At 42.3% G+C, this 21,239-nt stretch overlaps 1 protein-coding gene and 1 pseudogene across 2 annotated transcripts; both read right to left on the minus strand.

Moving 5' to 3' along the window:
• Window positions 1–57: 57 nt before the first annotated feature.
• Window positions 58–6,278, minus strand: LOC115775189 (PC-esterase domain-containing protein 1A-like). Of its 2 annotated transcripts, XM_030722735.1 has the most exons (9): window positions 5,854–6,278; window positions 5,543–5,624; window positions 3,731–3,810; window positions 3,216–3,448; window positions 2,685–2,835; window positions 1,922–2,168; window positions 1,649–1,705; window positions 648–824; window positions 58–429 (listed from the first exon to the last, which is right to left on the minus strand). In XM_030722735.1, exons 1-9 carry the CDS (start codon window positions 5,854–5,856, stop codon window positions 281–283), a joined length of 1,179 nt encoding a protein of 392 aa, XP_030578595.1. In that variant the 5' UTR covers window positions 5,857–6,278; the 3' UTR covers window positions 58–280. The 2 variants fall into 2 exon arrangements, with proteins under 2 accessions (XP_030578595.1, XP_030578596.1); XM_030722736.1 differs by lacking the exon at window positions 1,649–1,705 and having other exon boundaries at window positions 5,854–6,274.
• Window positions 6,279–7,383: 1,105 nt separating this feature from the next.
• Window positions 7,384–20,804, minus strand: LOC115775219 (protein fantom-like; annotated as a pseudogene).
• Window positions 20,805–21,239: the final 435 nt, after the last annotated feature.

Consider the following 21,239-nt stretch of genomic DNA (forward strand, 5'->3'; position numbering starts at 1 on the left):
CAACATTTTAATTTTAATTTTAGAGAACATTTGTTGAAATCAAATTTAAAATCTCAGTGAAACATTTGAAAAATTGAGAATTCAACTAAAAGAATACTAGCATATAGTAAGAGAAAGTTACTGTACACACCTACAGGTTCATTAAAAAGAATGAATGAAGCTCCCTGTATAATTTGGTGTATAAAACAGGACTGCAGCAACAAAGAAATGTCCCGATGATAGAAAAATAGATAACAAAAGGAATTTGGTTTGTGTCCGAAACTTGTAAAAAACTATGTGTTCAGTAGTAATGGTAATTACGGCCAGAGTGTAAGGGTCTGTGTTGGGTGTAGGGGGTATAGTGGCGTCTGGTGTGTCGGCTCCTCATCACATGCTGGTGATTGTCCTCCTTGTAGGGCTCGAACTGGTGCGGAGGCCTGTAGCCAAAACCTGCAGGACACACCGAGGGCATTAAATCTCTGGAGCAGACATGGCAGCTCAAAGTTAAAGTCTTCAAGCAGTGGAGAAAAAGCTAATCAGTAACTGATCAAAAGACACACAGATACCAGAGTTTTAAAGCAAATCTGCAGAGTGAGTTCTAGCTTGGGTTTCCCCCATCTGATCATTCCATTACAGGAATGTTCACATTCCAGTTTATGCAAACTTACCATTTCCAGCCTCTCTGTCCAGATTTCTGTGGTAACGTTTTGGTGGGGGTGCAGATCTCCAAGTTCCAGCAGCCTTAAAGTGGCATGTCTGTGGCCATGGGTTATCAAAGCTTAAGTAGTTAGTGGGCAGTGTGTCGCTGAAGAACTCTGCCTGGTAGCCGTTGTAATGGTGCCGGTCTGCGAAACAAAGCAGAAAAGGGAAATGCAGGTGGTGACCAGGACAGTAGCTGTGTTAAAAGAAGCATTTGCTTATGACGCAATGATGACGATGATGCATTCCTTAGATTGTTCTTTAGATTTTTGTTTGGCACCAACCTACCTACACTGATAACATCTACAAATACATAAAAACCAGGAATGTATTGCCGTCTTCACCATGTCTAATAACTGGTAGGAAGAGGGAAGCAGGGTTTTTTTCTGAGTTTTTCAAAACTCAGTTTTCAGTGATCTAAAATGGTGTTTACGTGTGAACGAAAGGCCAAATGCATAAGGGAAAAAACAAACAAACAAAAAAAAAAAACTCCAAAAACCTAAAAGCTATGTCTACTAAAATATCCATACATGTGTGGACAGGTCCTCAGTGTGCTGGTGCTTCTCAAGATTCACACTAACAATCTTGTCATAACCTAAATACTGCAAACAGTGTAACTATATATATTCAAGATCTCTAAACTTTGCATAATTTATGTTTGAATAGGCAGAGCCAGCAATGTGTAACAAAGGGCACTACAATCATATAAAACAATGTAGTTTTTGCATTTAGATTTTGGATAAACTCTCCAGTTAGTACTGTAATTAAGATTTTAAAACCCGAGTGAATGACAACATGTGAAAATTAAACTTTGTACAGTTGACTGCTACACTTGTGATCAGTCATCATGTAAACGATTCAACTGGTGACAACGTGTGCTCATGCAGAGTGCATGGAAGCTTATGAGGTTCTTGTGATACATTTTACAGATCTTTGCTTGCCCATTAATCAGTCACAGGTAATGTCTTACTTTTGCGTTTTGGAGCACTGTCATTGGCTGGCTGTTGCTCAGTAACTTCAGTGTGTTCTATACAAAAATAAAATAAATAAATAAATAAATAAAATCAGCTTAAAAGCTGATCTTTATATTTTGGGGCAAGTCTTTACCATTTGACCAAAGTAAAGTCTGCATACAGAAAACACCTGAAATCAAATGCTGCAGCAAGTCTCAACACTAACAAGTCCCATTTTACACCATGAGTATATTTTTCTGTGTGTGTGAGTGTCCAGTCTTCTTCCTCACCATAAACAGTCACTGGACAGGGCAATATCACACCCCAGGCCTCTGCAGCGTGCTGTAACACAAGAGAAGTAATCTTGCGATGAGCAACAGCGTTCCAGTGGATCCCATCCTTCATTCGATGTTGCAGCGAGAATCGGAACTGGAAATGAAGGTCCAACACATCCATCCCATAGGCATCGGCCAGAGTCCCACTGTAGAAGTTGGCTTCGATCACATCGTAACGCAGCTGCTGTGCCTTGTGCTCGATCTGAGGCGAAACAAAGTTTTAAGGCTCAAAGCAGCAGCAGACTGGAGAAAATGCAGACTAATAAACCTCTGACCTTCAGACAAAATGTGAAGAAAGAGAAAAAAAAAAAAAAAAAAAAAACATACCCAGCTGAAGATAGATCTGTTGCCTACATGTTGTGAACAGGTTTATTGCATTTATAATAATCAGACTCACCATCAGCTCACAGGTTTGACTGTGGTCATACAGAGCTGCTCTATTAAAAAAATAATAATCTATAGAGATCGTACAAGGAGAGAAAAAGTATAGAAATTTCTGATTATTCTGATGAAGTCCTCCTTGATAAATATTTCAGGTTACTCAGCCTCTAAAATCATTTGGCTCAGAGGACAGTGACACCACATTATGCAGTACAGGCAAATTTGTCAGACAGGCCTTTTCCCCAGATGAGAAGATATTTGTGATATGCATTGTGTTCAGACTTTACAATCAGATTACAAGGTTAAATCATAATACAGATGAGACGTGATGACAGACCTCAGGCACCAGGAAACCACCTCTGATCTTCTCTCCTAAGGGCATGGTGAGGTTCCATACAACCAACGTTTCCTCTGGCAGAACCCCATGCAGCTCATCAAAGAAGCTATGAAGGTTCTCCTTGTAGCTGTCATTCCAGTTGCAATTGTATCTAGAAAACCCAGTGCACATATAAACATATACATGAAGAAAAAAGAAATCATTGTAGTTGAAATAATTCAAGTTGGGATAATTAAGAGTTATACTTCGATTCTTCTGAATTGATTCACACATGCAAAAAACACAACAACCAACTGATTTCTGACAGCCCAGCACCCTGTGGGACACTGGAGATTCTGGTCCTGTGTGGGGAGTCTTATCTTTGTGCCTCTCCCTACTGACCAATACACACTGTAGCACTGATATATGAATTACATCAGGCTCTATGCACAGGCCTCACCTTTAAATCACCCCACAGTACAGAGGCTCTTTGATAAAATCTAATTAATTGCCAGGTAATTTGTCCTATCAATAGTTACCCATTACACCCACCTTGAAATATCCCAAAGGCAGGAGTTGACAATGACTACATCTGGTTTCAAGCCATGGCGGAAGTCCTCCAGGACAGTCTGCATGTAATGGGAGTAGATGCGGGTCACAAAGTAAAAGCGGACCAGGTGGTGGGCAGACTGAAACTGTCGAACTTCTCTGTACTGTGTCCCATTGTGCATTTGATCCAAACAGCCCCCTTCCATCAGGCAGTCCTGTTCGAAGCTCTTCTCACCCTAAAGGAGGAGGTTGGGAGTGGAAGAAGGAGGGAAAGCGGTATGTCAAAAACAGCACTCAAAATGAGATTAATCCTGAGGCAAAAACATTTCTTTTAGACATATTACACTAATTGTTTTTTTTTTTTAATATTACAACTTAAAGGACACTCCCTGAAATGCAATGACATGATTACATTTACAGTTACTCAAATGGCAGATGTTTTATCCAGTTAGTAATCATTATACAGCCTGCTGCCTTCTTTGTATAAGTGTATAAAACTGGTAAATGTTACTTCTTGCCTTGGTCTTTAGTTGTTTTAAGCTGAGATATTCCTCTTTTTGCAGCAGCAGAACAAGATCCTTGTATACAGACCGCTGAACTGAGGAGGAAATAAACACCAAAGTTAATACAGGGTCACTGCAGATTGATTACAGACTATACAGTAGAAACAGTACACAGCCACTTCATTAGGTACACTTTTTTTCAAGTGCACTTTAAAGCAAACATACACCGAAGCAGAACATTATGACCACTGACTGGTGTGAGTGGGATATATTAGAGAGCAAGTGAACATTTGTCCTCAAAGTTGATGCATTAGAAACAGGAAAAATGGGCAAGTATAAGGATTTGAGTGAGTCTGACGAGGGCCAAATTGCGATGGCTACACGACTGGGTCAGAGCATCTCCAAAACTGCAGCTCTCGTGGAGCGTCTGAGCAAGGAACAGTGGCGAACCAGCAACAGGGTCATGGGCAGCCAAGGCTAACTAATGGACATGGGAGGGGAAGGCTGGCCCCATCAACTCCTGAAAGCAACAACAATGGGCATGTGAACATCAGAACTGAACCACACAGCAATGAAAGAAGGTGGTCTCATCTGATGAATGACCTTTTCTTTTATTTCACGCGGATTGGCGTGTGCATCGCTTGCCTGGGGAACACCTGGCACCAGGATGCACTATGGTAGAAGGCAAGCCGGCAGAGGCAGTGTGATACTTTGGGCAATGTTCTGCTGGGAAACCTTGGGTCCTGCCATCAATGTGGATGTTACTTTGACACGTGACACCTACCTACACATGGTCTGCAACAATGTGTACCTTTTCATGGAAAGTGTATTTCCTTAAGTCCAATCCATGGAGGCCCCACCTCGCAGGGCCTTACGTTATGTTATGCCTGATCAGTGTAATCAATCAATTGACAGAAAGTTATAGACAAGCTGTTCAGAAGTACAAACAATGCATCAGAACTGAGAAGAAGCTACTTCAGTGATTTTGGCTGCTGGTGGAGCATGGGCTGGTCTAAGCATTTCAGAAACTGTTGATCAACTGGGATGATTTTCAAACACCAGAGAATGGTTCAGAAAAGAAAAAAAAAAATATACAGCAGGAGGCAGACTTCCGGGCAGCAATGATTTGTTGACAGTAAATGACATCAGGAGCATAGTGAGTACAGGCTTACCAAAATTGGACTTTGGGGAGGGGGGGGACCACTGCCTGATGAGTCTTGATTTTTGCAGCAATACTTGAAAGTTTGCTGCTTGAATCAGGTCAGAATTTGGGGTTAACAACATGAAAACATGGACTGAATGAACAATTTGGCCTGGTGGTGGTACAGTAACATCCTCAGGTGTTCATAGCCCATGGAAGGTCCCTTATTAGCAACTGAGCATCATTTAAACTACAGCATTTTTGCTGACCATGTCCATCCCTTTATAACCACAGTGTAATTTTCTTCAATTGGCTACTCTGAGCAGCATGAGGTGTAGAGCAGCTTGATTTGTTGAAAAGGAGAAGTCAAAGCTGCCAGATCTCAGTCCAGTAGAGTACCATGAAATCTGCAGCAACTGCCTGATGCCATTATGCCAACCTGGACAAAAGTATCCAAGGAATGACTGAATCTGTCCTGAAGAATTATGTTACTTCTGAAGGTAAAAGGGGATCAAAACCAGTACCAAGGTGAACCTACAGTAAAGAAGTGGATGTCAAAAGTGTATAAAGTATATTCACTAAACTTAAGCATTAACATTGAGTCAACAAGAACACTTGAAGTGTAAATGTACCTCCCAGTTAATTTAAGAGCATTTCATTTTTTGAGCTTGCTACAAGCTACTCACTGGAGTCTCCCAACACCACGATGAACTTGTTATGGAGCAGCTGGCTGGCCTGCAGGTGGCTCACACTCTTCATTATCTCCCGCTGTTAAATTACAAAACCAAACATTGTTGTTCCTTTTCATTTAAAACGCCTAAATGTGCAAAAATCAATCAGGCGAGGCAGCACTTCCAGCAGAAATACTGACCTGACAGACTTTCTCTGTCACACTTTCAGACGAGCACAGCGTTAGCTTACTAATGACCAACAGTTATATAAAAAAATAGCTATTTTTCTGTTGGCTTAAAGTTAACAGTGTGAAAAAAATACTTACCATTGTTGACTTTGGATGCAAACTGTGCCGCTAATTGTACCACTTTTAAAAGCTAGTAATGCTGTTGGTATCTCTGCTGTTATTTTTCAACCAACCCGGCTAACATTAGCTAAATTTACTTAGAGGCCACTCGCCCGCCTGTTTTTTAGTCTCGGGATCCAAAATTGCGACAATCTCATCAACAAGTTCGTGTTTTAACGTTAAAAGTTGTTGGCAAATTTAATAAAGAAATAACGAAAACGTTTTGGAGTGTAGCTTCAAGAGCCCCCCTACCCAAACCTGCAGGTGTTGCCAATCAAATGGTGCTTTTAATGACTGTGGGACAAATTTTTGGCGCCCTTATCTTAGATGTCAATAGACTAATGGGCTCGACACACGGGGAGCGACAAACGACAGCGACGAATGGGTCGCATCGCCACAGGGGTGAAACCGAACACACGGGACGCGATAGCGACGGCAGCTTTGCGAATCGCGCTCTTACGTCACTCGTCTCCAAGAAATGTGATTGGTTATGAAACTGGAGGGATTTAGACATTTTCAAAGCAGTCCATGTCAGACACGGCAATAAAGATGAGGAGTCTGAAGATTTTATTGGAACTGACAGAAATCTTGCTGTTAAGTCTCCTCTACAAAAGAAAAAGACAACCTCGCGTTCATCCTATATTAGCACAAAAGTCCTCTCTATCGGTCTGTTTAACGTTAGTCTTGCACCAACACGTTCTCATATGGCTGCCTTTTATGTTTAACTCGATAATCACTGCGTGAAGTGTCATATAATATAGGAAAGTCAAACACAGCTAAAACGATGCTTTCCTTCCTGCTGAAAGTGGTTGCAGACTGCAGTGTGTAGCATACTCTTCGCTCATTGGTCAGTCAATGAAACTCTTGCTGATTGGTTTAGTGCCACGCGACAGCGACAAAAGTAGAACATTTTCCAACTTTGTTGTGTCGCGTCGCCTGGTCGCGTGTGCACGTCTACGTGTACGAGCTCGAAATTTCACATGCACGAATGTCGCCGGTCGCTTAGCTGGAGGAGGGCAAGCGATTGTCGCCTCATCGCACAAGCTCCATAGGAAATGAATGGAGAGCGAGCGACGTCGCTCCCCGTGTGTCGAGCCCCTAATTTTAAAATGCCAACTAAATTGAGATAAATTGCGCTTTCACTTAACTTTTCAGTGTTGTATACAAGTTTTTTAATGTAACTATAAAATGAATAGTTTGTCTTTGTAAAAATGCAATTTGATGTTATTAAAAAAAAAAAAAACCTGTACTTTGTGTCAAATACAGTATGACCAAAGTTTGAAACAGAGGAATATATTTGCTATTGCCTTATCGCCCTTCCTCCTCTTCTGCCTGTTATGTCAGTTGTAACACCAAAAACAGATCCTTTACTGGAATAACATGAGTTGGCCCAAGATTTTCAGTAAATCATTTATTTTGTTGTCATCTAATAAAACACAAATAACATTAACCACTTAAAATTCTGAATTTGGTAGAGACATAAATAGAAATAGCTGCCATACAAATGGAAACTTAAAAAAAAAAAAAAATCCATAAACTTCATACAGTCTTTTGCGTTTTTTGAAAGTGACTCTTTATTTCTTTGCCTTAATCTTTAAACTGGGAAATGAAAAAGCAAGGCTCCTCTTTGTGCTTCAAACTGTTTCATATGCTTTTACTTTCAGTAGAAATCACTGTTATCATCGTAATCGATCACTTGTATCTGATCTTTTTTCTTCTGTTTGCTTTGTTCTTCCTTCTTCTCATCCTCCCCTTCCTCCTCTTCATCTGTCTGCTCATCTTTCCTGGTCTTGTCCCCCTGGTGAAACTCCTGGTATATCCCCGTCAGAGCCTTAGCTGCTTCTAGAGACACTTTGAGATGTCCTATCACCTCGTCTTCATCCACACTCACAACTGTTGGAAGGAGAAACCATTTTAGACTGAAAATTATGATTTCCACACATGGGATGTAATTAAAGGTCATTTGTGCCACTCTGAATTAAGTCTTGATGGTTTAGTTCACATAATGAACACTGCTCAAAAAATCACACGCACTGTCGATCTGTTGTTCGATGACATCGTTTCCCGTGAGCAGCAGTTCCTGTAGGTTCAGAAAAGCATGCCCAACATCCACACACTCCTCGTCATCGTCCATCGGCTCACTGACTACTGTGAACCTCAACCTGCCATGACACATACAGACACACGCTTAAATTTACAGGTTTGGGCCTGGAGAGATCCTTAAATAGCAGAGACATTATCAACTTTTAAACAATACCTGCCCTGGTTGGGGTCAGTGCCCTCCAACACAGTGTAAAGATACTGTCTAAGTGGAGCCGACTGTGAACCATCCACATAAATCACTGGGAAAGACAAGGAGAGGTGTTTGGAGACTATGTAGGATCTTTGAAGTTAAAACTTTATTGTCACAAACTATGCACACAGCTCACCAACTCTCACCTCGCGTAAAGTTGTAGTGAATCTCCTCTCCCTCGGTTGGTTTGCGGAGGGACATGGGTGTTTCCGTTGTCTCCATCGGGATGCCCAGCAGCCGATATTCCACATACACTCGCTGCACGGACTCGTCCATCGCCACGTGTGAGGAAGGTTCAAATGTCAGGGACAGAATTTCTACTCGAAGTTTTTCTCCCTGAAATACAGTAACAAATGTTGGCCTGCGCATCATTTCTGAAATAAAAGTCCCACTGTAGAGCTATGCATAAGAGCACAGTAACAGCAAGGAGATGGCAAATGTTTCCTTTTCCCGCTGTAATTGCTACATTTTTTCCAGTTACCTTCCTCATTTTTGTTTTGGTGGTATGATGATAATGTCGCTTTGTGAGGAACTTGACCCTGAAGATTCAGGGGCTTCACTGTCTTCTGCAGCAGCTGTATAGTCAAAATAAAAGCCCTGTCAGCATGGAACTGCTTGAGATGACTTCAGTGTATGCTTTACCAAACAGTTTAATTTATTTTATTAAGCATTACATTTTTTTGTATATTTCACTCTGTAAACAACTTAAAATCAGATCTATTGCTTGTATATGAATAATTACCACTCTTGCTCCTGTCCTCCTCTTGACCCTCAAACACTGACACTTGATCCACAATGGAAAAGTCCTGAAAAAGAAAAGAGGAAAAAAACAGGAAAATGAGAAATGACATATGAGCCCATTCCCAAGTTCTTGCTTAGTGTTGTTTTGTTCTAAAATTATACTGATTACCTTTTCACAACATTATTTTGACTGAGAGAATGTGATTGAGCTGACCTGAGTCCTGGCATCGCTGGCAGAGCTGATCCTTGATGGGGTGGTGGGTGATTGTCGGGAAGATGTCCTCTCTGAATACCTTAAATAAGATTCAATACATTTTTTTCACATTTCCTTATGTTTTCTTAGCTTTTCTTGCAATGTTTGTGAGAAGAGGTAAAAAAAAATTCTGAGACAGCACAGTTGGTATAACACAATCAATTACTACTTTACAGATCCCCTCAGTCAATCACCACCTTATTGTGGTGGAGGGGTTTGTGTGTCCCAGGGTTCCCAGGAGCTATGTACGCTGTCCGGGGCCTTTGCCCCTGGTAAGGTCTACCAAGGCAAATTGGTCCTGGGTGACGAAGAGTGATTCAGGAAACCCCTATGATGAACAAAAGTACAAGAGACCAGTTTACCCAGCCTCGGACAGTTGCCTCAAGGCAAGATGGTTTGGGCATCTGACTAGGATGCCTCCTGGGCACCTCTTGGGTGAGGTGTTCCAGACATGTCCTAGCAGGAGGAGGCCCCAGAGCAGACCCAAGGCACGCTGGAGAGATTATATCTCTTGGCTGGCTTGGGAATGCCTCAGTGTTGAAGGACATGGCTAAGAAGGACTAAAGCAGGGATACTCAACTTGATCTAGCCGAGGGCCACATTTGGAAAATGAGAAGTGGCCGAGGGCCAGCCATTAAACTACATTCATATAAAATGAGCAAACTTTAAAAAAGACTGATAGCTTGTGCTCATATTTTGATGCATTTTATTAGCTCCACTGCAATTCAGCAAGATATATTTTGAACCATCTTGAAAAGCATAGCTGGAACGTTTCCTATTATGCAGGCAAATATTGGACAAATTCAAAAATGAAAATGATTATTAACAGTTCTTAGGCATAGAATGAACATATTTCAGCTCTTTTGGTGTGAAAGCTGTTTATAAAATATATTAAACAAATAACTGCACAGTGCAAGCCACCAAATGTTGGAATAGTTCAGAAATACAATTTAAAAAAAAAAAAAACTGCTTTACTATATTTCAGTTATTTTAAAGTTTGGAACAGACAGCACAGGTATGTAATCAGATGTTTATGTTTTAACCTCTTCATGCATCACATACTATTAGTTACTGACTACATGCTTAATGTGAGGTAACACATCTCATTTCCTTTGAGAGATTACTGAAGTTTGGTTTCTGAGAGGTCAAGGCAATATGCAAGCACTGGTTGAGATGTGAGTCGGTGAGTCTATTGCGCTTTTTGTCCTTAATTAGATTCATCACTGAAAACCCCGACTCGCATATGTAAGTGGATCCGAACATTGTCAAAATGTATATAGCGAGTCTTTTAGAGTTCGGATACTGATGAACAGAGTGTGCCCAAAATTCACACAGTCTCTCCTCTCGGAACTTGGGGTTTTAGGACATCATTAGCCTGCATCTGGACCAGTTCCAGCTGGAAAGCGCCCTCACTGATAGCAGGCACAGCGTTTTTTGCCTCTGCTGGGCAGCTCCCGGTGACAGCAACGGCGAACGGGTTGCGCACAAACAGTAGCAGTTGCTGTGGGATTTTGAAGTTGTGAAACCGCGATCTGAAGTTCTCTGACAGATTTTTTAACAGTGCTACCATTCGTGACAGCACAATCCCATTTGTAGGAACATCACGCAGGGTAGGGAAGTGAAGTTTTTTCCCCTCTATGTCCGTCACGAATACGCCCAAGGTTGTCTGAAAAGCGCTCACTTTTTCAAAGAGCTCTCCCACATTCGAATCCCCACCTTGGAGCTGCAGGTTAAGATGGTTCAAGTGATTAGTGATATCACACAGAAATGCAACCAGAGCCACAGATTCCTGATCTTGCATAAACTGAGAGAACTCATCTGCTTTCTTTGTTTTTTGACCGGAAAGAAATTCTGTGATTTCTTTGCGCAGTGCAAAGAAGCGCTGTAGGACTCGCCCCCTGCTCAGCCATCTGACATCATTGTGCTGTAGTAGGTCTGAATATTGAGCTTCTTGCTCCTGTAGTAGCATTTTGAAAAGCCGGTGCTGTAAACTTGAAGTTGAGCGAATGTGATTTACAATTTGATCACTGTGTCCATCACTCCTTTCATTTCACCAGACAGTTTGGCACACAACACCGTCTGGTGAATGATGCAGTGTAGTGAACTAACTGTGGGGTGGTCCGCTATGAGACGTGATGCTAAGCCCCTCTCTCGTCCTATCATAGATGGCCCACCGTCAGTTACAAGGAGGTTGATTTTATCCAGCTCCAGAGAATTCTTATCAAAGAAACTTTTCATAGAATTGTACATGGCCTCACCTGTTGCATTGCTCTTGATGGGCAAAAGGCACAGCAGCTCCTCTTTGAAAAGCTCCCCGTTAAAATATCTCACAAACACGGACAGCTGTGCAGTGTCTGTTGCATCTGTAGACTCGTCCATAGCTATTGACATGTAATCCACACACTTCAGTTCAGCAAGTAAAGTAGAAAAACTGTCCTCATACAAAGTTTCTAGTCTCCGTGCCGCCGTTGAATCCGAAAGCTGAACCTGCTTCACGCGGTTAACGATGTCATCTTTGTGTTTGTCACCGGCAAACAACTCCTCCACGATTCCCAAAGTGCACACTTTCACAAGCTCAGCGTCCACAAATGGCTTGCCCTTTTTAGCCAGCTCCCAGGTTACACGCAGTGAAGCAGCGGTGGCTTTTTCAGCAGCAGTAGTGGAAGTCGTCAAGATTGTTGATGTGGTAGCATAAGACAACTTTAAGGCCTCAGTCTTGTCTTTTCGTGCAATGCTACCAACCGGGAAAGCTGCACTGAAGCTAGCATGTTTTGACTCGTAATGCCGCTTAATGTTAGCAACTTTGCATACAGCAACTGTCTTTTGGCAAATTAAACACAACGGTTTTGCGTTGGCATGAGGTGGCAAAATGAATGCAAAATCATCTGTCCATTTGTTATTAAACTGTCTGTTTTCGACGTCACCTTTTCTCCGCTTACTAACCTCACTCATTTTTTGCCAAGATATTCATTTAAGGACACGTCTTTTCCTCGCAGATCAGCAGTGATTCTTGACCTGCGCAAACTGTTCACTACCTTAAAGGCCCAAATCATTAGGACCTAAAGGGCCGTGTACAAACTAATGATTCTGTCTTACAGACAGTTCACTTTGTGAACACAAGGGGGAATTATTCAGCATTTGTTACACAATAAAAGGGAAAATTATTTTAATTTTTAACAATTACAAGAAATGGCCGCGGGCCGGTCACCAGCCAATCACGGGCCGGATTTGGCCCGCGGGCCGTGAGATGAGTATGACTGGACTAAAGTCTCTATGAGCTGGCCCCAAATAAGCGGAAAATAAATGGATGGTTAGATGGTTGGATGACTACTTTATAACAATTACCTTAACATTATATAATTTTTAACTTAAAATTTCAGGGACCTTATTTCCTACTAATTTTAAAGTTTTAATCCATTTTTTTTTTTTCCTTGGAGAAAAACAAAAACAAAAAAAAACTCTACATGATGGGAGGGATTATTACATTAAAAGAAATTACCTAGTAGTTGGCAAATGGGAAGGTGTGGTCAGTCTTGGCTCAGGTTTCAGATGAGGCGTCCTCCGGTGAAGTTCAGGTGACCTCTTAGTAGAATGCTTTCTTTCTGTAGACAGCGGCCTCACAGAGATGGTTTCCTGGGAGCTTTCTTTTTGGTGGGTGGTGGCCGAGGCTGTAAGCAGACAAATCCTGTATATTAGTGCACAAACAATCACGACTGTGTTGTGTGCTGAACTATCTCACCCACACATTCTTCATATCAAAACCTTACCCAGGCTTTCATCTCTTTATGCAAAGGCTCAGGTTGCCGAGTCTGTGAAAAAGCCACAGAAGAACAAACGTCAAGTTTAGGAATATGAGGTGTCTTTGGGCATGCAGATATCGCACACTTAGCATTTGCTTTTCATCACCTTCACTCTGGGCTTAGCTATGGGTCTCTGTGATGCATCATCCTTCTCTCTTCTCCTGTTCTCTCTTTCACTGCTTTCCAGCACTCTGTCCTGCATCCCTGCTCTGCTTCCCTGTTGACCCAGCAAAGCATCCACTGGTGGCTGGAAGGGGTACTTCCATTTCATCAATACTCTGACCATGCCTCGAGGTCCACCGGCTGGATCTCTCAGCACATAATCCCCTGGCAGTATAGAAAGAAACTGCTGAGGTATCCAGCCTTTCTGGTTTTTGAGCAGAGATACGATGCTGATTCTGGAGCAGATAGTACTGTATAATCTGTATATGATCAGTTCCCATAAACAAGCATGTAGAAAGGTAAAAAAAAAAAAAGTATTATGGGACCAATTCTGTGTAACTTTGGAGATATGCAATGTGACTTTGTTCAACTAACAACTTTGCTTCCATCTTCATCCACGTTAATGCCTCCTGAAGTAACGGATGTAGCTAAATTATGAAACACTCACCTCTGATCTCTTTGCCTGTAGCCAGGGCTCGCAGTGGGATTGGGGTCTTGGCCAGATAGGCTGGTGGTATCTGATCATCACTGTCATCAAACACATACACCCACAGACTGCTCGACCTGAGAAAAAAGTGCAATTGAATGGTGTTGGTATGTTGATAAAGTTGTGTTTAACAACCCCGCCACCACCACCACCACCAGAAAAAAAGACTCAAATTTCAAACTAGCATACCTGAGGTAGTGTAGCACATCAGTTGTTACTGCAAGTGGGTAGCTGGTGGCATCATTGAACGCTGGATCGGCTGTACACTTCACAATTTGGGAGACATGTGGCGGCAGGTCATAGAACCTGTATGTCAGGTAGGCATCAGGAAGTAGTCCTGGCCATCGAGCACTGAGGCCAACACAGCGCTCCAACATTACCACCAATTCATTGGGGATCCCTCCACCATAGTCATGCAACACCTGCTATAAGTATGAATAGGGTCATAAATAGATTCTGTACTTGCCTGGAAGCAAAACGTCCGACTTTAAAGGGCTATTTCATCCAAACTGGAGGAAAATCAAAACTTCTTTCATTAAAATTAGTAAGTTGAAAACAATGAATACATTTTGTAATTTGGATGAACACATACTCTTAACTATAAAGATAATGCTGAATCCATGACAAGGCGCATAGATTTGCAAGTCATTTGCCTTAACATGTGCCCTTATCATACAATATGTGCTGTATGAGCCAGGAGGCCAAATTATATTTCAGTGCACTTTCATTAGCATGTCTTCTCTCTGTTTCACCTCATGACTGCTGTCTTGCCAGCCAAGGGAGATCTGCACAGGACTCCTCTGTCTCACTGCTTTCCAGTCAGCTCCACTCTCTGCCAGAGTGGGCACAGGCTCTGCCGGAGGGAACAGGCGCACCCAGAAATCCACAACACCAACAATTTCACCCTCGTGTCCTGGGAGGGAGGACAGTAAATGACAAAAACATTTCTACAAGATAATGTTGTTGTTTTTCAAATTAGTGCAGTGAAATTAACTGAACAGCTTCTCTTCACTCAACTATACTCACCTGTAATATTGACATGTCCACCGATTCGCTCTCCTCTCCTCTCTATGGCACCCATTAGAGACATTTGTCCACTTCCATGGGTCACAAACCGGACTCCTCCTAATGCCTGGTGGAGTTCCACTCTGACCCTTGACCCCTGGCCTCCCAGCCTGCCCAGATCTCGAACTGTCAGACAGTAGCGTGACGTAAAGCCATAGTTGGGTTGGCTTCCCGACACCAGAGGAGTAGAGTGCATCTCAAAGTCCAGCAGGCTGTATGTGCAGAAGGTCACAATGTCTTCACCTTTATTGGCTCCTGGATGGATGCCCCCCATGATGCGCAGCCCTGCTGGGGTGAAGGTAGCAGCCTGGAGGTGTGAGAGCAACAGATATCAGCACCTTTGGGAAAACAGCTTGAAATGACTCAGATTTGGGGCCTGTGTCTTTACCTTCAGGTGGATCTCTAATAGTGACTCCCCAGGCTTGAGCTGAGAGAAAGTCATGTCATCCTCAATGGGCTGCACGACCTCCTGATCTCCAGCTGGCCAAGTGTATTGTATTGGTAAGGTCCGTTTGTAATTTCTGGGGCTGTATGCCAACTCTTTCAACTGGGCTTTAGTACAGAAAAGAAAATGAAATTGAGATTCTGCTTAATGTACTAGATCATATAAGTGTGAGTAACTAATTAACAATTGTTTGGAGGTTTTCTAGACTCTGCTACTGCTACAGAAAGGGATGTTGTCATTGTTATCCTCATACCTTGTAAACTGTTGATCTGTAGAGCTCTTTTGGATAGCAGTTTGTCTTTCTCTGCAATCCTCCTCCTGCTCTCCTCTCGCTCTCTCTCCACCTTCTGGCTGATCATATTTAACTCTTCCTTTGAGAGTAAAATGGGAAGAGTTAAAACTGAGACAAAATGATGATAACCGCTATGTCCCATTTTAATTCATATATACAGTTAGACGCTGTGCATACCTGCAGGTCTTTAGTGATTTGGTGCTCCAGCAGTAAAAGGTTTCTGGTTTTCTGTAACTCAAGCACAGTCTCAGCATGCGTTGCCTGGATATTCACCAACTCACGGGGTGAATCTTCCACCTTCCCATCAGCTGCGAGGAAGCGCAAACCCTCCTTGCTCTCCTGCTGCATCCTAAACGCCTGCAGTCAACATGACACAAGGTTAAAAAAGCAATTTATCTACTAATTTATGTGGTTTGAGTGGTACTAACACGAAAGTATAAACCTTGATCTGCAGAAGAGTTTCACTGAGCTCTTCAACACTCATATCAAACTCCTGGAAGAGAGGAAACTGTATCACAATGTGTGCTTAAAGCAAACAGAACAGGACATATCCGCCTCAACATTTCTGACCTTGGTCACAGAGTCCAGTCTGTCCTGCAGAGCAGAGACCTGCTCTCTGTACTGAAGTGCCTCCTGTTCCAGTTGCTCCTGTTTGTCTCTCATAGACAAACAAAGCTCTAAACGTAACAATAAAAGCAAAGAGTTGAATCGTTATTAAAGAATCTGTTTGCTTGGACGAGCACATGCTGAGACGTCTCACCTCTTTCTCGCTCCCTCTGCTCCTCCAGTATCTGCTTCTCTTCTCTCAGTTTCTCCTTCTCCAGTTCCAGCCTGCCTCTCTCTTCCTGCTCTGCTTGCAGCATTTCCTCCATCCTGCTGATATTTTCCTCCAGCTTTGTCTGGATTGCTTCTCTATGTTTTTCTGCCTGGTGGTCATGATTACTTTGAGAAGATAGAGTACTAAAAAAAAAAAAAAAAAAGAACAGGCAATGATAATTAATTGAATGTTTCACTTTAAGACATACTCAAGATAATTAAATATTAGAGAATGTTTTCTTTGGTTTGGAGCATATAGCTTTTACCTCTCTAGCAGAGTGTCATAGTTTTTTTTAATCAGATCCCTCTCTCCTTCCAGGTCTGACATCCTCTCCTGCAGCTGATAGAGAAATGAAATGATAATTGATCTCCCGGCTTTTGTAATGAACCACAGGCATCCTTCTGTCATCTGAGATGTCCTCTCATCATCCAAATTTATTCATGCACATAGAGTTGGCGTACCTTGTCGAGGGTCTGTAGAGACAGGGTCGTGGTGGTAAGCTGTCCCTCTAGCTCCAGAGCTCTTTGTCTTTCCTGTTTCAGTTGCTCAGTCAGCTCCTCCACTTTCTCCAGCAGAGCTCCCTGATTTTCTCTCAGCGATCTCTGAGTCTGACGCAAAAAACATGGCAGTCAAAATTACGATTAGCGGCTCTTGGAGTATTTACCTGAAATATGAAGTGAACTTTATGTGTGCCAAGACTTTTACCTCTTCTAGCTGATTCTCATAAGCCTAGAAAGAAAGAGAAATGTCTAGTTGTCTGAAACAAGCAGTTACTATAATATAACAGAAGAAATGTTTGCCAGACAGCGTTTCTGACCTCTTTCAGGTTTGTGAACTTCTCTTGTGTAACTCTCAGGGCAGCACTCTTTTCCGAAAGCTGCTTTTGTAGACGGATTATATCCACATTCTCCCTGATAGTTATTCTGGCAGAGACAAATAATAATTTATGTTAATTGATAAACTTGTGATTGATTAATGTGATTATGTTGTTGTAAAAGCTAGGGAACTACAACATTTTGTGTTTGTGTTTAAACAGGTTTAAAAAAAACAAAACAAAAAGCTCATATTGATCTGAACATCCCGTATCAGACAAAGAGATGACAAAGATAGTGGAAGTCCCTGATACGGCATCTCAGGCACACAGCTGTTGTTCACACCTACTGTTTGCAATGTGCAGCCAATCAGAAAAAAGTTCAAAGAGGGAAGTTGAGCAGCTACAGTGACTGGTTTCACACAGTAAGAGGGTTGAATTGCGAGGTTGTGCTAAGACCCCATCTAACATAAATAAGATTTAAATGTATTAAACTGAATTAAACTGTGAACTGTGAACTCTGGTAAAGTGTGAACATGAATCTAAAGGGTTCAGCTCAACTCAAGAGTATAGCCGTGATAAGACTTATGAAAATACTGTGGGATACTTTGAGATATATATATCATACACACACAGCTACTTTGATGTTTAGGAGGAAATAGAACCGTCACAAGCAAATTAAAGTCAAATTAGGATGCTCTCATACTGAGCATCCACTGTTATCCAGTTTCAGAGTTAACAGGAGTATACCACAAAAATGCTTCCACCAACTGCAATAATATCGACAATGCCAGTATTATTAATTATAATATTAATGTCTCATTAATGTCTCTGCTGCAGCTACCGGTGTCTGTCAGCCTGTTGCTTTCTCATCTCTCGAACAGTTCCCTCAATCTCTTTCTCCTTCTCTCTCAGTGAGTCTCTGAGCGCCTGCGCAGTTAGTTCCAGTTCTGCCACTCTCACCTGCTCAGTCACAGCAGACCTGCTGGGTGCGAAAGACATGGTGAGATCAGGGTGGAGGAGGAGGAGGAGGAGGAGAAACACAGGTAGTGCAGTGAAGGAAGATTGATGACTTTATCAGAGGTATTTATTGGGATTCCTGTCTGACCTGTGATTGACTTCAACTAGTCAAGAGTGTATCCCCATGCCCTGCCCAAGGATGATCTGCTGTAGCTAACTGATCATTTGACCATTTAGTGCATCACATGCTGGACACTTACAATCTCTCCATCTCTGCCCTAGTGTCTTCCAGCATGGGGCCATATCGAGGTGGTGCAGTCTGGGCTGCCCTCCTTACTCCACCTTCCCCTTCCAGATTTTTACCTGGCAAACATGAGGACCGAAGAAAGAAAAGAAAGAGATTCAAGAGGGAATCACTGTGGTCTCCATTCTTGCGCTGGATCTTGGATACAATATTCCTCCGCTACACACACACCTTTGCTGAATTTGTATGGCGTGCGAGCTCCCAGGTCCATAATCTGTTGCTTGGCCAGGCTGAGTTTGTTCTGCAGGACTCCTTTCTGGCTCTCCAGCATTGCCACTCGGGCTTCCAGCTCCTGTATTGTGTCTTCCATATCCCTCTCCTTAACACCACTGGAACCAGGACTGGCCTGACGAAGACGCATCAGCCTCGCAGACATCCTGTGGCAGAGCAGAGTGGTTAAATTTGCCATAGCAGAAAGCTGAAAGGTGTTCTGCAGGTACCTTTAAGCAGTGGAAACGAGTAATCTATCTTTTTAAAATACTGGGGTTCCAACATTAATGGAGTATTATTTCCAGTAAATAAGACAGCATGAATATGCTCCACTTTGCCCAGATGTCTAGAGTGAGGTAAAAAAAAAAGTGTGTGTAATGCTCTTGCGTGTGTGTCACCTGCGTAGCCTCTGGTCCTGGGTGCGTGTGTGTTGTCTTAGCACACTGTTCTCCTCCTGCAGTCGGAGGCACAGGTCCTCCAGGTGCTCTTTGGGGAATCGAAAAAGGCGCTGAGGGTCTGCCGGACAAAGGGATAGAAAGAGACACAGAGAAAATATGCACAAGAAGATTCTGTTTTCCACATACAATATGAACCCCTGAAGTGCTTATACCTCTTGTCCTCATGACATGATGCTTTTTCCATGGCTTGGCATCCCGTAGAGTATCTGAGAAGATGGCAACAAGGTGATCTTTGCAGATATTTGTATTGCTTAATTCATAATGATTTACAGTTTATTGATTGCCTAACCAGGGGTGGCCAACTCCAGGCCTTGAGAGCCGGTGTCCTGCAGGTTTTAGATGTGTCCCTGATCCAACACACCTGAATCAAATGGCTGAATTACCTCCTCAGTATGCAGTCAAGTTCTCCAGAATCCTGCTAATGACTTCTATATGTGATTCAGGTGTGTTGGACCAGTAACACATCTAAAACCTGCAGGATACCGGCTCTCGAGGCCTGGAGTTGGCCACCCCTGGCCTAAACCCTGCTCATTACTAATAAATTGTTGATCTTAAGCTTAACACAAAGATACATTGTAACCATCTTTGGTGTTATCTATATGGTAAATGGTAAATGGACTAGTTCTTATATAGTGCTTTTCTACTCTTCTGAGCACTCAAAGCGCTTACACAGCATGTTTACATTTACCCCATTCACACCCATTCATACAAGCACTTCCATGATTATCTAAGCTAAGTGCTTTTTATTACCTAACATTCACACACATTCACACTCCAGCGGTTGCGTCGGAGAGCGATTTGGGGTTAAGTATCTTGCCCAAGGATACACTGGCATGCAGCCTGGAGTAGCCAGGATTCAACCAGCTGACCTTCCGATCAGTAGGTGACCTGCTCTACCTCCTGAGCAGGTAGAGCAGGTCACAAAGGCGAGCACAAAGGTGATCTTGACTCTTGTATTTTAAAATTTGGTTTATTTTCTTCAAATTATGTGTTTAAAGATAGACAAAAACGTATCAATACAAGCTAACCTGGGACAGTTGGCATCAGTCCCCCTCTCAACAGTCCCACATCCCTCACTGGGAGGTCCCCGGCTGTCTCGTCCACCACCGGCGACATTACACTTCTCTTCACAGACTCATCTTATCAGAGAGCTTCAGTCTTCCAAAACCTGACTTTGGGCGAAATAAGGTCGTATTGCTGAAAAAGAAATACCTTAATATCGCAAACATGTTTAAAAATATTACATTTCCTACCTTTGTCAACATTGTGGTAACCGCACTTAACCACTTACAATAAAAGATGATGAAATATCTTACACATTCATCTGTGACATTTTAAAAACAGAGGGGTCTGTCTATAGTCTAATTTTTGGTAGCACTCTACTTTTGAAGATCTAAAAATGACTACTGTAAACACAGCTGACAGTTTCACTTGACAAATAGTCTAGACACAATGCTACCCACAGCAATACGACAGTAGTTTACAATTTGATTTTCCCTTATTTTGAAAGAATTCAGACTTCAACACTGAACGCTTTCTTAACAAAAATATTTGACTCACCCTTGTGAGAAATGTGCGGTGTTTCCTGCTTAAGGCTGGTGTCCAGGATAACCTGCAGGCTCCTTGTGTGTGTGTGTGTGTGTGTGTGTGTGTGTGTGTGTGTGCCCAGTTTTAATCCCTCTTTAGCCTTTCTTCTTCCATTCTTTCTCAACCCCTGTTACCAAAGTCTTGACTGATATTTTTTCCAATTGACATCCATGTTCATGTAGTTCTTAAAATGGCAAAGTCTTTACATTTAGTTCTGTGATATGTGCTAGTATATAGTACTTGTGGACAAATCCTGAAATAGTGTTCCATATGCGTGGAGGATAATCCTATTTTCATGCTAATCTGATTAGCAAGCATCAGGTTGTGCAATGAGATGCGCTCTGAAATCAGTTTTGTGGTTAGGTTGCAATGACTGAGGATAGCTGTTATTAGAGTGAAGCAGGTCTAAGATCTGTTTATTGAAGCAAAAAGGAAGAAGAAAATAAATAAGTGGGTGGGGGCTGCAAACATATACAATAGACACAAGCGCTGCTGCATCTCTCTCTCTCTCTCTCTCAGTTTCATGGCCAGGTGAGGTGTGTTATCTTGTTATTCCATGACAAATGAAAAGAAGTTGATTCAAACTGTTTGTACTTTATAGTTTTTCACTGTCATTTGAAATATGAGGGTTTACAACAAAGTGCAAAACACTGTTACACTCATGAGCAGGAAGGCCTGAT

The sequence above is a fragment of the Archocentrus centrarchus genome, assembly GCF_007364275.1.
Source record: "Archocentrus centrarchus isolate MPI-CPG fArcCen1 chromosome 18 unlocalized genomic scaffold, fArcCen1 scaffold_23_ctg1, whole genome shotgun sequence".
NCBI lineage: Eukaryota > Metazoa > Chordata > Actinopteri > Cichliformes > Cichlidae > Archocentrus > Archocentrus centrarchus.